Source organism: Nicotiana tabacum, chromosome 17 (assembly GCF_000715075.1).
Source record: "Nicotiana tabacum cultivar K326 chromosome 17, ASM71507v2, whole genome shotgun sequence".
Taxonomy (NCBI): domain Eukaryota; kingdom Viridiplantae; phylum Streptophyta; class Magnoliopsida; order Solanales; family Solanaceae; genus Nicotiana; species Nicotiana tabacum.
In genome coordinates this window covers 122,174,372-122,193,939 of record NC_134096.1, presented here as the reverse complement: position 1 = coordinate 122,193,939, position 19,568 = coordinate 122,174,372, and the positions used below count along the sequence as shown (strand labels likewise).

Sequence of the window (19,568 nt, the reverse complement as noted above, 5' to 3'; positions counted from 1 at the left end):
TAGACAGAATGAAGCGTGTTTAGTTTGGTGTTATTGATAATTCGAATGTTCTGCCTTGATTATATTGTTTAATCCATATTCTCTGCCTAATTCTGAACTTCTAGTGATTAATTGATGTTATTAGCATGCCTTAACTTGTTTAAGACCTTTACTCTAAGTGTAGTATGCTCCTATGACTATGGTTTCCACTCTATGTGTTCTTGCCATATCCAATTCTGCACCTCTAACAACCTGTTATCCTTTAAAATAATCCTTCTTGACTGATTCCCTTTATGATATCTAATCCTGTTTGTATTATGCTGTTTAATCATGAGTTTGGTATAATCTGATCCTTTAAGTTCTACACTGGTTGCATTACTTAGTTTTACTAGTCTAATGCCCTTGCCAGTTGACTTGCAATCCCAGGTTCTTTGTTTCTTATCATATGTCACCCTGCCCAATGTGTTAGTTTGCTTCTTGAGTTCATTATGTGATTATCTTACAAGTTTGCAAATATTTTCCAAACCTATTACTCTACTACTATTTTCATTGGTTGTTTCTTGTTTAATTCTGGGGTTGGCTGAAAGCCAAAGCCTTTTCCCTAAGTCTCCTCTATCAACCTCCCTAGTGTGAGCACTGCCCTAGGTTCTTGAAGCCCTTGGGAACTCTGACACACTAGGGTCCAAGGTTCTTTGCCACCTTTTCCCTAATTGCTCAATTATGCCCCCTCTTCTCACCTACTAGATAAATCAGTTGGTTTGTGTAAATGGCTATACCTCTGGGACTTTTGATGGCTACTGGATGTGGGCTATTTTGTTTTAATGGAGACTGTTTCTGGGCTGTTATGAAGCTGTGTTCAAGGCCTAGCTAGGCTAGGTATACATTGGGCCTACCTTAGGCCCACTATAGCTATTCTGTAATTATGTAATTTATTTCACTCATTAGGCTTGTAATAATGTTATAATAACAATTGGGGTGTTAGTAAAATTGGGAAAAGGGTTTATTTTAATATTTGCATGAAACAGGTAGAAATCCTGCCTATAGGTATTTACTTTGCTCGAACATGTTCTGCTATTGTATATGTTAGATAACTTGCCTATAGGTATTTAATTCGTTTAACATATTCTGTTTCTACATGCTAGATGTCATGCCTATAGAAAATAAAATGACCAATGTCTCAATGTGCATTACAACATATTCATTAGGTGCTACGACCATAGGGTTCTGTTAATTTATGTTCTACCAAATCTGCATTTTAGAAATCATGCCTATAGGGTTTAATTGGTTAATGTGTTGTTGTTATAATTGCTCATTTAGGAAACATGCCTATAGGAGCTAAAATCAGTTTCAATCGCTAATCGTAGAAATCTTGCTTTAAGTGCTAAAATTGAACTTTCAACACTGTTTCATTGCTTAACTCTGCCACTATTAGCAAGCATGCTTATAGGATCAAACTGGATAATTCTGAATATCTCCTGTTATTATCACTGCCAATTAGTGCGTAAATCATCTAGATAGCATGTCTATAGGTTTAATCGCTTATAACCTGGAATAAGTAGGCAACTGCGTAGTCACTTAGAAATCATACTTTTCATACAAAACTGTCTGCATGTTCAAAATCCAGGTCACATAGAAAGCATGTCTATAGGGCCAAATGGATTTAATTTGCCTTAATCCTGAAATTGTCTAACGTTTAATATGAAAATTTGTTCGCGTGCATGTGTTGTCTAAATGTGGAGGCTAAGTTGAGCCCTTAATTGCTTTTACATGAAGTCTAACTTGTTTTGTATGTCGCATAGTTTTATCATTTCTGAGTAGCCTAAGCTAAGTCTAGAAACCATCCAAAATAGAGGTCCAAACGCCTCCTGGGCCATAGGCATGGGATGGGTAGTGCACGCATAGGGCACGATTTAGAATCAACTAGTGCGCTTTAGGTAAAAACTTAAAGATAGTAATCGGGTAGCAAGAGATGATAGTCTGCGCCCGCTGAATAATACGAGTAACACCCCATCTCGAGGGAGTTTCAAAGTATTATTTATGTTGTACGAGGTAATCCTTTAGGCTATAAAAACTTGGGACCCCCCTATCTTGTCTTTAAACCAATTATCTATTTTTACTCAAGTACTTTCTAATAATGATTTTTTTAAACTTCTTATTTTTCTCTCTGACTATTTGACTAATTCATATAATTCAAGTTCAGCCGGGACCCACCATTATGGACCTAGAAGAGTGCCTAACACCTTCTCTTCGAGGTAATTTGAGCCCTTACCCGATCTTTGGTGACGCAAACTGGTTAAACCAGAGTTATTTGCAAATAGGCGCCCTAATGCACCTCAAACCCGTTAGGTGGCGACTCTCTCTTTTAACACCTTCCTTTAAAAGAGTTGTCAAGTGTCGAAATCCGATTTCGCAAGAAATTGGGGCGCGACAGCATAGCGACTCTGCTGGGGATGCTTTTAGGCTCTTACCATAGCGAACTTGGTCTATGTGAATTAGTCTTCTTTCATGAATGTGTTTCTTTGTTCTTTATTGTTACATGAACATCCCTCTTGCATTTTTCCTTTTTATGGCTACATGCACACTATTTTCCCTATTTTCTTCTATTTTGAATTTGTATTAATATGCAAATCTTTGCTTAATTTGGTTACAATGTGCGTTTTCCTTTATTTTCTAGTCGTGTTCACTTGCTCTGAATCATTTTTAAATTTGCTACATCATGTATCTCCCTACCCCTGCCCCTTGCTTGCTTTATTACAATATGAAGAGGACTGAGATGAAGCATTCATTGATCAAATTAAAGTAGTATGTTATAGAACGAATAAAGCCAAAAGAAGTTGGAATTGACTTGTATTTCACGAATATTTAGATTTCATCGGTGTAAGTTGTGCATCTTTTAGGCATTTTTACATTAAATTTGTGATCAGAGTATCATTGGCCTCCAAAAGATAAGATTAACTCAACCTTTTGAAACATCTCATCATGGATGGCTTGGACAGTTTCAGCCATATGTTTTAGTTCTAATTCTATTACCTTGTAACAACAGAGATTAAAATCACTACGTGTCTCCATTCAACTTCAAAACAAATTGTCCTCGCATTCATATAAAAAAAACATTAGGTGCTCTTTTCTTATGGTCCACACTACCCTAGCCCCTACCCCTTGTTTTAGGACACAACACAATTTATGAAACACGACCAATAATTCTGCCAGCAACTTTTGAATAACAGAGGATTAACTAAACTAAAGGCAAGAAAGCACACATACAAGCTTTAAGAGATGGTCACATGTTAAACTACAACTGAGTCATTATTTCTATTTCTCAAGGGCGAGGAGGACGCAACAAGGTTCTCAACATATTCAGTCTTAAAAGGTTACACAAAGCATTGAGGATGCTTTTAGTCAATGATGGCACTAACGCATAGACAGCTAGAATAAACAGTATGTTAACTTCATGCTGCAGTATTGCAAACTAATACAATCAATGGATTTCAGAACCCTGTGTTTGATGAATTTCAGATTTTTATTTTTCACCGACCCACCAACCAGAAAGTAAAAGCTCACAATCTAGGAGTTAACTGAGCATTGAGCTATCGAAATCTAAGCTAAACAATATAGTCCTGTTTGCGGGAAAAGTAATTATTGTCCTAAGACAGTTTAATTTTTCGAAATTGACAGATTTATCTTGACTATAAACAAGGATACATCTTCTCGAATTACCTATTAAGCAAAACAAACAGAACACACTTTTTAAGGTACCCAAAAATAATGATCGATTAATACAAACCAAACATCGAACAAATGATGAGATAAAAATTTTTCCACAAACTACCCAACAAACCCAATCTAGAGCCCCCAAAAGATCTGCTTTTTTTTTTTAAACTCCAAAATAAAATAAAATAAAAGCCACAATATACTCTACAAGTAGTCAAATCCAAGTAATTGACAAAGAGGGCCATAGAGAATCAAAGAACTGCACAATGTTACTAGTTGGGTAAAACTAAGCAGTGAAATAATTTACATATTTACATCCTAAATATAAAGAAAAAATGTGTGTCCCCCAATCATATTGATGAAAGTAAAATGAACAAACATCAAAAAATTAAAATACAAATAGAAAAAAGAGAACTGACCTAATGCTCACCAGGATTTCATCTCTCCAAGAGGAATAATACGGTGAATATATAGCTCTGAAAATGGAAGTTTCTAACTAAGAAAATGGGAGAAGAGGGGAAGGTGGAAATATGGAGGGAAACAATGGCGGGAATATAGAGTAGTTATCTGAGTAGTTGAGTTAAAAACGAGGGAACTGAAGAGGAAAACGAGGGAAGTGGTTTCTTTGTTACTTTTATTCTATTTAATTTTTATTATACAGTTATTTAAATAGAGCACATTTGGAAAATAGAAATAATATGTTTGGTAAAATTTATTTAAATACAATTCATTATCTACTACACAAGAATCAATAAGACAGTAAGGACAAAACAAAAAATCCAAAACAACGACAAACTAAAATATACAAAAATTTATAAAATCCGTTAAATTAGATAAAAGTAACAAGTTCTAGTTATTAAATTATTTATTTAATATACATAGTGTTTAAAAGGCTCTTTTGGGGCACATTCGGGGTTAGCCGTCCCTGGATGGGGCACTGTTCAAAAAGCCTTGAAGAACATGTGTGGAGCTTGGTTATGTGAGTTTACACGCTTCAAAGTATCCGATTGTACATCCAAAACACGCATATCACTTAATGGTCGGGGCTTGCCTAATACAATCAAATTTCTCTTTAACAGTATCTCTATATCATAATCATTTACTATAAAAGTCAAGTTTTTTCGGAATTGATTTTTATGTTATGTTATAATATATGTTTTTATAACAACACCTCATTATAGCAGCCAAAAAATATCGGAATAAACGAGGTTGTTAAAGAGAGGTTTGACTGTAGTTCCTACTTAAATCACGTGTCAAGTTCTCTAATTAACACTATTGATACTTAATTCTTTAACAAAGTTATGATTAAACTTTTATTTGAGAATAACTCAAATAACTAGCCATATAATTGCATATACTAATTGAGAATATCATGAGTGTGAATATCATTAGATTATTTTTTCTAAATTAGATAGTAAAAATTGTATCTTATTTCCATTGGTCTTCATGTCTTACATGAAGGAGTAATCTTTTAAATTATAGTATTTATAAACTTTATTGATTAATTATTTGGTTTATTATGCGTCATTTATAAATTAAAAAATTTAAAGATAGATTGAGGTTACGCCTCGTCCCGTAGTAAAATGGCTTGCCTCACACACCCGCCTTTAAAAATACTATTTGAACATAGAACACCTACTATGATGAAAATAAAGAAAATCCGCATTCTAAGTATTGCAATTATTTATATCCCTTTAAAATTTAAATTATCTCAAACAAAATTAAAAAAAATTAAATGTTTGTGTAGATAATTACAAAACTTGGATGTCTCTTCTGCAACTGTTGTTCATTGGATGTGTAGTCGTTACCTATGAATGAAGATATTATTTATGATTAATCTAAAGTATATTTTTCCAGTTTTATTAGGTCTCGTCGACCCTATTTGTTCAGTGAGACTCACCGAGCAACTCATGCATTCAATGCTCCATATTATTGTCTTCTTATTTGGAGGCAAGTATCGCTTGTGACGGCGAGACCAAATTGAATCAACATCATTTCTTGCATTTGTTGAGCCACACTTCAACTTTTGTGATGGCTCATTTTGCATTATTCTTTTGTTATCCAATATTGTGGTCCAACGTAAGTTAATTTTTCATTTTTTTGCACCTAAAGATTCACGATACTCATGTGGTTAGAAATTATATTTAATATTTATGGGTAGACATTTCGTATAAATTTATAAATAAAAAATTTATGAGGAAGAAATGGAATAGAAGTCGTTATTATTTTTTGCTAAAGATAGAGAGATGAATTAAAGAAATGCACAAAGACAATCAAAAAAAAACTAACGAGTAAGACATAGAGAAATAATGGAAAACCTTTCTTTTTGTAGTTGAAGAAAGTGAGCAGAAAAAGATTACAAACTAGAAGGTATAGATACTGATGTAAATTGCATTAATTCGCAAAGTTTTAACTAAAATATGTAATTTGATTTAATTTTAAAGAAATAAGGTGGAAAAAATAACTAAAAATTTTCATGAGTTAATAATCGTTAACTTGTATCGAATTGCAATAATTTCTCAAACACTTGGAATTGATATATTTGTGGAGGTTATCAAAAACCTTCACAAAGAAACCGCCATAATAAGAAAAAAAATTGAGGAGGTGGGAACAAACGCCACGAATTGAATATATAGTGGAGGTCTTTTACGATCCCCATATTTAAACCGCCACAATAAGAACTATTTTGTGGGGGGTGGCTCAAACGACACAAAACAAACGTATAGTGGGAGTTTTTTATGATCCCCATAAATAAATCGCCACAATTTACCAAATTTTTTGTAGTGGCTCTTTATAGTTACTTAGCTATCAACTTATCACTATAATCTCTTCTAATACGTACAACTTATGTTGATGCAAGGATGCAGTAACGAGACTGACCTATTAACAACTTGTTTCTAAGGTTTAATTAGCCTCTAAAAAGAAGTAAAATTCCCACTACCCTGAATCAGCGACAATAAGCCAATAATTATATAAACCTAGTATCTTCAGTAGGTGAAGCTATCAATTTTTCTGGAACTTTAGCTGAAAAAATCTTTCAATTAAACTTTCAATCTTCATGGATTCCTTTCTTGAAGGTATCAGAAGCAGAAAGTTCAAAATGTAAAGAATAGAATACAAATCCATCTTCTCAATTGTTAACGTCATAGTAGCTAAGTGCTGAGTTGAATTGTTACCAGCTCCCAATTTCTTTGGGCATGCTTCCTAAATAATATCATATGTCAACAGTATTTTAAAATGCATTTTTGGGACTCGCCCCTGGGCGGGGCACTTGCAAAATGTCCTAGGGCTCATGTATAGGGCTTAGTTCTGTGAGGCTTACGCTGCAAGCGCCCGACCGTGCGCCCTAAACACGCTTAACGCCCAACGCTCGGGGCTCGCCTAAAAGTTCTAATGCAAATCACATGTTGAATTTCCCAATTAATATCGTTGACCTTCAAAATTCTTTAATAAATTAATGATAAAAGTTCTATTCATCGATAGAAATATGAAGATTGAGCATAACTCTAATAATGAGACATAGTATTGCGAATTTATATCTTCACTTGTTATTGGTCGTGTCTTAGTTCATTTGTCCCTCCTTGTTATACACTTTTATTAATTTGATGTATTAAACTAATTTGTATTTATTCATGAAGGAGTAATATTTTAATTATCGTACTAATAAGATTTTATTAATTATTTACTTTTAGCAATGTAAAATGTGGAGTTTGATCATTGTTTTTAAAGAAATTGTAGTTTTTAATTATTTGAAAGTTAAAGACGTTATACGTGATTTGTATGCATTAGTTATACTTAAGAATCATGCTAGATATTTTTTTCTATGAGTTTATTTAATTTTCTTTTAATTTTTCACTTTTAATTTATATTATATATTTTTTTTTGTGTTATTATGTTAATTTATTAATTTATAAATTAAAATTTTTAAAGATACATGGGGCTTACACCCCCAGGCTTACGCCTCGCCCCATATCAAGTAAAATGCCTCACTTCAAGCCCCCGCCTTTTAAAACATTGCTTGTAAGTATCGTATAACACACACACACACACACACACACACACACACACACACACACACACACACACACACACACACACACACACACATATATATATATATATATATATATATATATATATATATATATATATATATATTTTACATATTTATAATTTTTTTCAATTTTTATGTAATTTTACCTGTTTATAAATATTTAATGTCATTATATTATTTTATAAAATATTAAAAATTAAATATATATGGGGCTTACGCCCCTTGCCTCGGGGCTTACGGCTCGTTGAGACATATGTAAAATGCCCGCTTAGGCACCACGCCTTTTAAAACATTGTATGTCAATTGTCAAAACAGCTACAAGTTATTGGATGTAACATGACTGAAGAGGTGGTGAAGATGCTTTATCATGTGTTAGCATTTAGTACCAGATCTAGACTATATTTGTCAACTCCTTTTTAAATATTTTGTTAACATTATATGTTCTTAATTAATTAGTTTCAATAATAAAGAACAACTAGCGCTATCTTCTCAATTATAAAATTAATCAGTTCTTCCAACCCGTATAAATTAGATTGCTGCAAAGATCCAACCAGCAAAAGCATTAATTCCTTTCATGGTACTCAAAGAAAACGAGGTTATCGATCAATAATGGAGAAAGCCTCATCTTTTCAGCTTCTAGCATTTATATTAATATCTCTTCACATAATAGAAACATGCTTAGCCATGAATATAAGCACTGATCAATCTTCTCTTCTAGCCTTGAAAGCCCAAATTACTTCAGACCCTTATCGCATACTTTCAACAAACTGGTCTTCTTCAACCTCTGTTTGTAACTGGATTGGAATCACTTGTGGCTCTCGTCATCACAGAGTGATTAAACTGAATATTTCAGACATGGGATTTACTGGTACCATCCCACCACAACTTGGCAACCTTTCTTTTCTTGTTTCACTTGATCTAAGCTACAACAATTTCCATAGTGAACTTCCACCAGATTTCACTCGTTTGCAAAAATTGAGAGCCATTAATCTTAGTTACAACAACTTCACCGGAGAAATTCCAATAGAAATAGCCACTCTTCCGAGTTTGAAATTTTTGAACTTGGGATACAATAAATTAAATGGCTCCAATGTGCTCTCCATATTCAACATATCAACACTAAAATTTTTGGATCTCAGAAAAGCTGGTTTAACTGGCGATTTCCCTTCTGATTTATGTCGTCGCCTTCCCAGATTGCAAAAGCTTGTACTTGGCTTCAATATGTTAAGCGGAGAGGTACCAAGAACCATATCAGAATGCTCGGAACTTCAACTCCTATGGTTGTTTGAAAATAACTTTGTTGGAAAAATTCCAAAAGAACTCGGTAACTTGGAGCTGCTGCAAGATTTACATCTTGGATTTAACAAGTTACAAGGTATGTGCTTATCATTTTTCTCGGAGTTTAACTTTACTCGTAGTATTAATTATGGATTGGATTTTAACTTATACTTCTAACAGTGCAATAAAATTTATAGCCTATTTTGGTCAAGCTTCTAAAAAAAAAAAAGCTAAAAGTGTTCTCTTTTTTTTTTTTAAAATAAAAATGCTTATTTTAGAAATATAAGGTGTACTTGTCACTTTACTACGTATTTTTAAAAAGCGTATTTGTCACTTTACGCATCCAATGCCACGAGGCCGTCCACGGTGATATGGCGCATGGTAGGTCAAGGTACCATGAGGATGACCAAGGGGTCAATGGGTTGTACCATGATATTTTGTGTGTAGTTTTGAGTATTTTATGTGTATTGTTCTCCACTTGAAACACTTTCAAATACTATTACATATAACCGCCAATTAGATTAGCTTTCGCATACAACAACAATCCAGTAAAATTTTACTTGTGAGATCTCGGAAGGATAGAGTTTATGACGATCTTACTCTTACCTTGGAGGGGTAGAAAAGTTGTTTCTGAGAAACCCTAAAAAATTTAGCTTTAGCATATCATAAGAAATATGATTAGTAAACTGGAACGGTTTATCATAGCCAGTTTTGATTATTTTAGTTGGGTAATATGCAACAGGGGAACTTTATTTAGATTAAAGAGAGCTTAGAAAAATATTTACTCCATTTCCACTATATTTATTAACTATATGTACTTATCAAAAATCTAATATACTTGTACGTATCAGACTTTCTCTTAATTTGGTATGTTGAATTAGTTTAAGACATTAAAATTTTTTCAAAGTTAATATGTGATAGCGAATATATTAGTTAAATCAAGATCTCAATTTAGCCAACGATTGAAATTAAAAACTAAAATTTAGTAGTCTGAAGTACTAGCTTTAAAAAGCCATTATCAAGAACTAATATACACAACTCATTTGTGTTTGATCGCTAAACAGGTGAACGTCATACACTAATAAGGTTGTGACACGTGTCCTCAACTCGTTTGTTTCTGTCGTTTCACCTCTAGTCCCCAAATTCCATTTCTAAATATAGGTGTTGCGGGGGCCAAATATATATAGTGTGAATGAGTCACAATTACTATATCAAAAATTATGACAACCACTAAATAATAAACAAGACAATAAGACAACAATAAAAGAACACCAGAATTTACGAGGTTCAGCCAATTTTGCCTATTTCCTCGGACACAATCAATATTTTATTCCACTCCAAAATTACAAGTGAAATAATACTAAAGAGAGAAGATACAAATGCCTTAAGAAGATAACAAAGGCAAATGAGAGGTGTACTTAAATCCTAAATATTAGGCCTCCTTTTATAGGGTGAAATTCCCATTCAAAATTGTCATCCACCGATGTGGGACTTTTAACAATTTCAACAAATCTCCACCTTGGCAAAATTCCGCATCTTCAATTTTCTCTCAATAACAAATTTTGGTTGTGTCTTCATCTTCAATCTTTAGTGTTCAATAATGTTGATCAAATCCAAACAATGTTGAAACTTGACCGCAGTCATCACTTTTGTCAGCATATCAGCAGGGTTCTCCGTAGTATGAATTTTCTTCACCGTGACTCCACCTTCTTCTATGATTTCTCGTACGAAATGATACCAAACATCAATGTGCTTCGCCCTTGCATGATAAACTTGGTTCTTCGCTAATTGAATAGCACTTTGACTATCACAAAAAATTATAATATTTTTTTGTTCAATACCAAGCTCCTTTAGCAACCTCTGAAGCCAAATTGCCTCCTTCACAGCCTCTGTAATAGCCATGTACTCTGCCTCTGTTGTAGACAAAGCAACTGTTGACTGCAAAGTAGACTTCTAACTAACTGGTGCCTTTGCAAAAGTAAACACATAACCAGTAGTTGACCTTCGTTTGTCCAGATCACCCGCAAAATCTGAGTCACAATATCCAACTACAGACCGATTGCCTTCCTGCTCAAAAACTAACCCAACATCTACAGTACTATGAATATACCGTAGAATCCATTTCACAGCTTGCCAATGCTCCTTTCCTGGATTATGCATATATCTGCTAATAACTCCAACGGCTTGTGAAATGTCAGGTCTCGTACAAACCATTGCATACATCAAGCTACCAACAGCATTTGCGTATGGTACCCTTGACATATACTCCTGTTTAGTTTCATCCTTTGACGACATAGTAGTACTTAGCTTAAAATGGGGAGCAAGTGGCGTACTAATTGGCTTAGTCTTCTTATCTATGCCAAAACGCTATAGTACTCTATTCAAATATTCTTTCTGAGATAAACAGAGTTTCTTTGAATGTCTATCTCTTATTATCTCCATGCCAAGAATTTTCTTTGCCTCACCCAGATCCTTCATCTCGAACTCCTCCTTCAGTTGAATCTTCAACTTATCAATTTCTTCCGAATTCTTGAAAGTTATCAACATATCATCAACATATATGAGAAGATATACAAAGGAACCATCATTAAGTTTGCGCAAATACACATAATGATCGTATTTGCTTCTCTTGTACCCTTGCCGCAACATAAACTTGTCAAATCGCTTGTACCATTGTCTAGAAGATTGTTTCAATCCGTACAATAATTTTTCAAGTTTGCATATCATATTTTCTTTTCCAGCAACTTTGAATCCTTCTGGCTGAGTCATGTAGATTTCCTCCTCCAAGTTTTCATGTAAAAACGCAGTTTTTACATCCATCTGAACTAGTTCCAAATCCAACTGTGCTACCAAAGCCAACATAATTCTAATGGAGGAATATTTTATAACTGGAGAAAATACTTCATTGTAATCAATTCCCTCCTTTTGAGCATATCCTTTGGCCACCAATCTTGCTTTGTAGCGAACATCTTCTTGTTAGGAAATCCTTCTTTCTTTGCAAATACCCATTTGCACCTAATTGCTTTCTTTCCCTTCAGGAGATTGGCCACTTTCCATGTATGATTCTGATGAAGGGACTGCATTTCTTCATTCATGGCAATCCTCCACTTATCTTCTTCTGAACTTTGGATTGCGTCTTTATAAGTGGTAGGAACACCATCAGCTACAATTGAGGTTGCACAAGCAACCGTCTCTATGAGACGAACAAGTTTCGTTATTGTCCTTTTTGGCCTGTTGGTTGCTATTGATTCAAGTTGTTGTCGAGGTTCCTGAGTTGGAATCTCCCTCTCTACTGGTTCTTCTTCCAGAGGGTAATCTTCAATTGTTTCCTCCTCTTCTTCTTGCGTAGGAAAAATAAATTTTCCCTCAAACTCCACCTGCTTTGATGCACCACCAGTTTGTTTGACATCTTCAACTGTCACCTTATCTGTTATGGCAGATTCATCAAAGGTAACATCTCTGCTGAATATAATATTCCTTGTCTCTGGACACCATAAGCGGTATCCTTTGACTCCAGAAGTAATCCCCATAAATATAGCCTTCTTTTCTTTCGGATCCAATTTTGACTCTTTTACATGGTAGTATGCAATTGAGCCAAACACGTGCAAAGAGTCATAATCTACAGCAGGTTTTCCATACCATTTTTCAAATGGTGTCTTGCCATCAATGGTAACAGATGGTAGACGATTAATGAGGTGGCATGCATATGTAATTGCCTCAGCCCAAAATTCTTTGCCCAAACCAGCATTGGACAACATACACCGTACCTTCTCCAGTAAAGTCCGGTTCATACGTTCTGCCACTCCATTCTGTTGTGATGTATGTCTGACAGTGAAGTGTCGGACGATGCCATTATTTTCACAGACCTTATTGAAATGATCATTTTTGTATTCACCTCCATTGTCTGTGCGAATACACTTGATCTTCCTGCCTGTTTGATTCTCCACCATCGTCTTCCATTTGAGAAAAATTTCCAACACTTCATCTTTCCTCTTCATTGTATACACCCACACTCTTCGGGAAAAATCATCAACAAAGGTTATAAAATAGTGCTTCCCACCCAATGAAGGTATTTTGGAAGAACCCCAAACATCAGAGTGTACATAATCCAAAATGCCTTTAGTATTATGGATCGCTGTACCAAATTTAACCCTTGTCTGTTTTCCTTTGACACAATGTTCGCAAAACTCCAAGTTGCAAGTCTTTACGCCTTTTAACAATCCTTGATTAGATAGAGCTTTTCAGGATTTCCCTCCAGCATGTCCCAAGCGCATGTGCCATAGCCTGGTTGCTTCTGCCTCTTTGTCATCACTGGATGTCACTGTCGCTGTCCCAATAACTGTACTACCACGATAGCGGTACATGTTATTGTTCTTCCGATTGGCCTTCATTACCACTAGTGCACCGGAGCATATTCTCATCACTCCATTTTCTGCAATGATTTTGAACCCTTTTGATTCTAGGGCTTCCACATAGATGAGATTCTTCTTCAAACCCGGTACATATCGAACATCTGCTAATGTTCTGATCATTCCATCATGGCTCCTTAATCTTATTGAACCAATGCCATATGAGGTAAGAGGGCTGTTATCCGCTGTGTGGATGACTCCATATTCTCCTTCTTGAAAATTCACGAACTAGTCCTTGTTGGGACATATATGATAGCTACAAGCCGAGTCCATCAATCATATGTCTGATGATGTTGATAACTCTGTTGTAACTAATGAGAAGTCTGAATCATCACAATCAGCTACATTTGAATCCATAATGGCCTTTCCATTATTATGTCTGGCCTTATTCTTCAACTTCGGACAGTCTTTCTTCTAGTGTCCCTTTTCTCGACAAAAGGCACATTCATCTTTGCTGGGTCTAGATCTCAACTTGGATCTTCCCTTCTTAGTCCTCGTTTGATTTTGAGGACGACCCCTCACAATTAGTCCTTCTCCTTCTCCGCCCTTCTGTTTTTCTCCCTTTCTTTGTTCATAGCTGTACAAAGCCGAACAAACTTCTCTGAGAGAAATTTTGTCATTTTCATGGAGTAGAGTAGTTTCAAGGTGCTCGTACTCATTAGGAAGTGACCCCAACAACATCAAGGCCAAGTCACCATCATCAAAAGTTGCATCCATATTTTGCAAATCTGTGACCAATTTATTGAAACTGGTGATATGTTCATTCATTGTGGTACCAGGAACATAGGTGAAGCGAAACAGTCTCTTCTTCATGTACAATTTATTTTGACTGTTTTTCTTCAAAAATTTATCCTCCAGTGCTTTCCATAATTTACTTGCAGAAGTTTCCTTTGTGTATGGATATTTCTGCTCTCTAGCAAGGTAGGATCGAATAGTACCGCAAGCAACACGGTTGATAATTTTCCAATCTTCTTCTCCAATAACATCTGGCTTCTTTTCTTCAATAGCAAGATCTAGCCCTTGTTGAAAAAGAACATCTAGAACCTCGCCTTGCCACATCCCAAAATATCCTGACCCGTCAAAAATTTCTACTGCAAATTTCGTATTTGACACAATTCTTATCATAAGCGAAGATGCCAACGATGACGTATTATTGACACTTGATGTAGATTCTTCTTGTTTATTGTCTTTCATTTTGACACAAATATTATTTAGTAGCTGACGATACAAATCAAGATTATTTCCTTTCTGGTGTGGAAGATCAGACTAAGCTGCAACCACCGAGCATACTCAGACAGAACCTTGACTCATTTACCAAGATAGATCTTTTCTGATGTGGAATATCAGACTATGCTGCAACCACAGTGCATACTTAAGCAGTACCTTGGCTCTGATACCAATTGTTGCGGAAGCCAAATGTATATAGTGTGAATGAGTCACAACTACTATACCAAAAATTATGACAACCACTAAATAATAAATAAGACAATAAGACAACAATAAAAGAACACCAGAATTTACGAGGTTCGGCCAATTTTGCCTACTTCCTCGGACACAATCAATATTTTATTCTACTCCAAAATTATAAGTGAAATAATAGGTGTACTTAAATCCTAAATATTAGGCCTCCTTTTATAGGGTATAAAATTCTCATTCAAAATTGTCATCTCGTGAGACTTTTGACAATTTCAACCATACGTTCTTCGTCCAAACCTCAGAACAGATATGGGTACAAAATCGATTGTCTGGAAAAAAACATCACATCCTCTTCGACTTTCCAAATTATCTGAAGTACTTTTTTGGATTTTTCTTTACTAAAAGTTGCTCTTTATGATTTGATTGGATTTTCTCCTTTTGTTTTTTTTTTTCTTTGCGTGTTTTCTATGTGCTTTTGAGTTGGGGAATGAGGAATTATTTTTAAAGAGAGTTTCATAGTTTGGACTTTTATTGAAATCTGAGTTGGGGTTATTTGTTTGAAAAAGGCTTGGAGTGTTTCACATTGATGGCCCTTCGAACTTGAAATCTGAGTTTATAAACCCAGATTATTGTCGAATAGTTGCTGATTGAGAAGGAATGATACTTGTTTCTTAGAATTGAGAACCGAAATCTATCTACTGCTTTGAACAATTTGTTGAGGGAATTTCCAGACTCCATTGTTGAGAAGGAACCTGGTTATAAGGAAGAAGATAATTTATTTTCCAAAAATAGAATAAAATTTGGACTTGTGGCACTTAAATAAGGTGGCTTCATACACAAGTTTTTTCCACCTATTCACAGGCACAATTTGTTGGTAAAATACGCTGGCCAAGTGGTCAAATTGGTGTGTATTAGATATATTTGGTGAAACGTTTTTTGTGTAAAAAGCTTCTTGTGAAGGAGAGTGTGCAGAAGGAATTTGGCTACATGCTCGGGGGATAAACTATGTATTAAGTCTAAAATATATTGTTGTCTAAATTTACTTACAAAATGATTTTTACCTATGTTGTTTCAGCTAATGCCAAATGCGAATGAATTATATATGTTTTTTTTTTTTTTGGAATTATATATGGTTGGTTTGGTTTTCTAAAAGTATTATTGTATAGAGTTATACTCTTGTAAATACTATATGAATTTTTATGTGATATTTTCGTTTAACAATTTGACAGGGACAATTCCTGAAGAGATTGGTCATCTTCATAACTTGAAGGATTTAATCATGGCAAACAATAGATTAACAGGCCCAATCCCTTTAACCATATTCAACATTTCATCACTTGAAAATTTATTTATGGGTGATAACATGCTTGAAGGACCTTTACCAAGAGAGATTGGAAATTCGAGTATGCTTGTCTGGCTTGATTTTGCATTTAATAACCTAACAGGTATGGAAATATATCTAATTTAGAATTTCAGTTTTTTGGATACTTCTATCTAATCATCCTTATCTTACTGAATTTTGCAGGAATAATTCCACATGAAGTCGGTAAACTTAAAGAGTTGGAGTACCTTTCATTATCTTACAATAATTTTAATGGGTCAATCCCTATTGGCATCTTCAATATCTCATCTCTTGTAAGTATTAACCTCGACCATAACCACATTTCAGGTAACCTTCCTTCCACCATAGGCAACAGGTTACCCAATGTTGAAGAAATTTTTCTAAATGGAAACTACATTAATGGTGTCTTACCTGCTTCCATCTCAAATTTGTCTAAGCTTACAATTCTAAGCCTCGTCAATAATGAATTTACGGGTTCAATTCCTGATTCTCTAGGAAATTTAAGACTACTTGAAGTTCTCAACTTGTATGGTAACTCCTTCACAAGTGAATCGGGCGTTATTACTCCTTTGAAAAATTTTAACCACTTGAAAAGATTGATATTGTCTTTCAATCCTTTAAATGCAATGCTTCCGGAATCCATCGGCAATCTCTCTTCTCTTCAAACGTTTGTGGCAGTAGGCTGTAACCTCAAAGGCAATATTCCAAGTGAGATTGGAAATTTGAGAAATGTATCTACTTTGGCGCTGGATGGTAATAAGTTTACTGGAATTGTCCCGACAACAATAATTTCTTTGAAAAACCTCCAACGGCTTTCACTTGGTGCAAACAGATTAAGTGGCCCTTTCCCAACTAATTTATGTGAGCTACCAAAGTTAGGCATGCTAATCCTTTCACAAAATCAAATGTGGGGAAATATTCCTACTTGCTTGGGGAATGTGACTTCCCTAAGAGAGGTTTATCTTGATTCCAATAACTTCACTTCTAGCATACCCTCAAGTCTATGGAATCTCAAAGACATCATGACGCTGAACATCTCTTCTAATTTCTTTACTGGTTCTCTACCCCTAGAAGTTGGAAACCTCAAGGCTGCAATATCTTTGGATCTCTCCAGAAACCATATTTCAGGCAACATTCCAAGTACATTGGGAGGTTTACAGAAATTGATTCAACTATCTTTGGCTCATAATAGAATTGAAGGATCTATTCCTGAGACATTTGGAGAACTCATAAATTTGGAAGCATTGGATCTTTCATATAACAATATGTCTGGTGTGATTCCAAAGTCATTAGAGAAACTTAAGCACCTAGGCTCCTTTAATGTCTCATTCAACAGGTTACACGGGGAAATTCCGAATGGAGGACCTTTTGTTCATCTCCCTTATCAGTCTTTCATGTCGAATGAAGGATTGTGTGGTAATCCTCAAAAGCATGTCCTACCTTGTCCTTCTAATTCAAAGAATCATTCTAATTCAAAGAAGAAAAGACTAATATGGATTGTAGTTGCCTCTTCAGTGATCTTTGTAATAGGGCTTGCCTCAGCAATAATTTTCGTGTTGATGAGACGTCGGCATAAAACAGTCAATGCTGAAGATGAGTGTTTGCCTGAGGTAGCACCACAAAGAATTTCTTACTATGAACTTCAAAGAGCAACCCAGGGCTTTGACGGAGATAACTTGCTAGGTAGTGGAAGTTTTGGTTCTGTTTATAAAGGAACTTTGGCAGATGGGATGATAGTAGCTGTTAAAGTTTTCAATGTGCAGATGGAAGGTACATTTCAAACCTTTGATAGAGAATGTGAAATTTTACGGAATCTTCGTCACAGAAATCTCACCAAGATCATTAGCAGCTGTTGCAACTTGGATTTTAAAGCATTGATACTTGAGTACATGCCAAATGAGAGCTTAGACAAGTTGCTATATTCTCGAGATTATTGTTTAAACATAATGCAAAGATTGAATATCATGATCGATGTTGCATCTGCTCTGGAATATCTCCATCATGGTTACACAGTACCGGTTGTTCACTGTGATCTGAAGCCTAGCAATGTGTTACTTGACAACAACATGGTGGGACACCTGACTGACTTTGGTATTGCAAAACTTTTAACTAAGGAAGAATCTATTGCTCATACAACAACCTTTGCCACAATTGGTTACATTGCTCCAGGTGAATCATTTATTTAACTTATAACGAAGTTTTTGTTTAATGTGTTGTGTTGTCTCAGACATTTTAATTTTTCTTTTTAGAGTATGGTTTGGAAGGCCTTATATCCAAGAGGTCTGATGTTTATAGTTATGGTATCATGTTGCTCGAAACCTTTACAAAGAAGAAACCTAATGATGAAATGTTCACGGGAGATTTAAATTTGAGAAGCTTCGTGCATAATTCGCTTCCTGATCAGTTGGACCAGATCATAGATGCCGACTTACTAACATCTGATGAGCAAAACTTAAGTCAAAAGTTGCAATGTGTGTCATCCATCATGGAGTTAGCCATGAATTGCACAGCTAATATTCCAGCTGAAAGGATGAACATGACTGATGTTGTAGCAGCATTAGAAAAGATCAAACAGAAGCTTTCTTCTTGTTATTGAATGTCCTAAACCCATGACATCAGGTACTTTCATATCCTTTTGGAACAAAAAGGTTACAAAGTTCAGTAGCATTTAACCATCAGTAGTTGTTCCTTGAATGTTATTGCAGGTAATTGTGTGGCTATTGGAAGTAAAAAGGATGGAAGCTCTTTACTGAGCTTCACAAGAAGTTATTACAACTCTGGAGACTATTGTTATGAAAAGCTGCTGATAGTTTGTCTACTGTTTTCTTTTGCTTGATGATCTGTATTTGTTTTAAGAATATAAACTTTATCCTCCAATTTTGTTCATAACCATAACTAAACCATTTTCCTTTTCCTAGTTCTTTAACCAATTTAATATACTAGTCTATGGCATGTTATACTATGTATCTCTCATTTAGCAACGGGAGGGCCTTTCCATTACCTAAAATCTGGGTAACCTTTCAATTGAACATACAAATGAACAGTGCATGTGAGATATTTTGATAGAAAAGGCCAAATATATAATTCGTCCAGATTTATTCATCATGCGACTATGAAGGCAGCAGCTAACAGTGGCCGGATGTAGAGCTCTGCAGAAATTCAACTTAATTGATGCAGAAAGAAAGCTATTTAAAATGATAAATATAGTCCCCAATATCTTTTACTTAATTATAAGCTTGCATAGTGCTCTTTCTATTTGTTTTCTCGGCTTTCTTCACTTGAGATGGGCCTTCTTACCGCTGCTTCTACCTATTACTATTCTTTTGTCGTATTAGCTATTTGTGTAAAGCAACAGTGAGATTAAACCGAGGAGGGAGAA

At 35.0% G+C, this 19,568-nt stretch overlaps 1 protein-coding gene across 1 annotated transcript; it reads left to right on the top strand.

Annotated features, from left to right (window-relative positions):
* The first annotated feature begins 8,080 nt into the window (after nucleotides 1–8,080).
* Nucleotides 8,081–19,110, top strand: LOC107778775 (uncharacterized). The gene is made up of 6 exons (XM_075235855.1): nucleotides 8,081–8,115; nucleotides 8,254–9,119; nucleotides 16,077–16,292; nucleotides 16,373–18,358; nucleotides 18,439–18,808; nucleotides 18,895–19,110. The coding sequence occupies exons 1-5, from the start codon at nucleotides 8,081–8,083 to the stop codon at nucleotides 18,783–18,785; spliced, it is 3,450 nt and encodes a 1,149-aa protein (XP_075091956.1). The 3' UTR covers nucleotides 18,786–18,808; nucleotides 18,895–19,110.
* The last annotated feature ends 458 nt before the right edge of the window (nucleotides 19,111–19,568 follow it).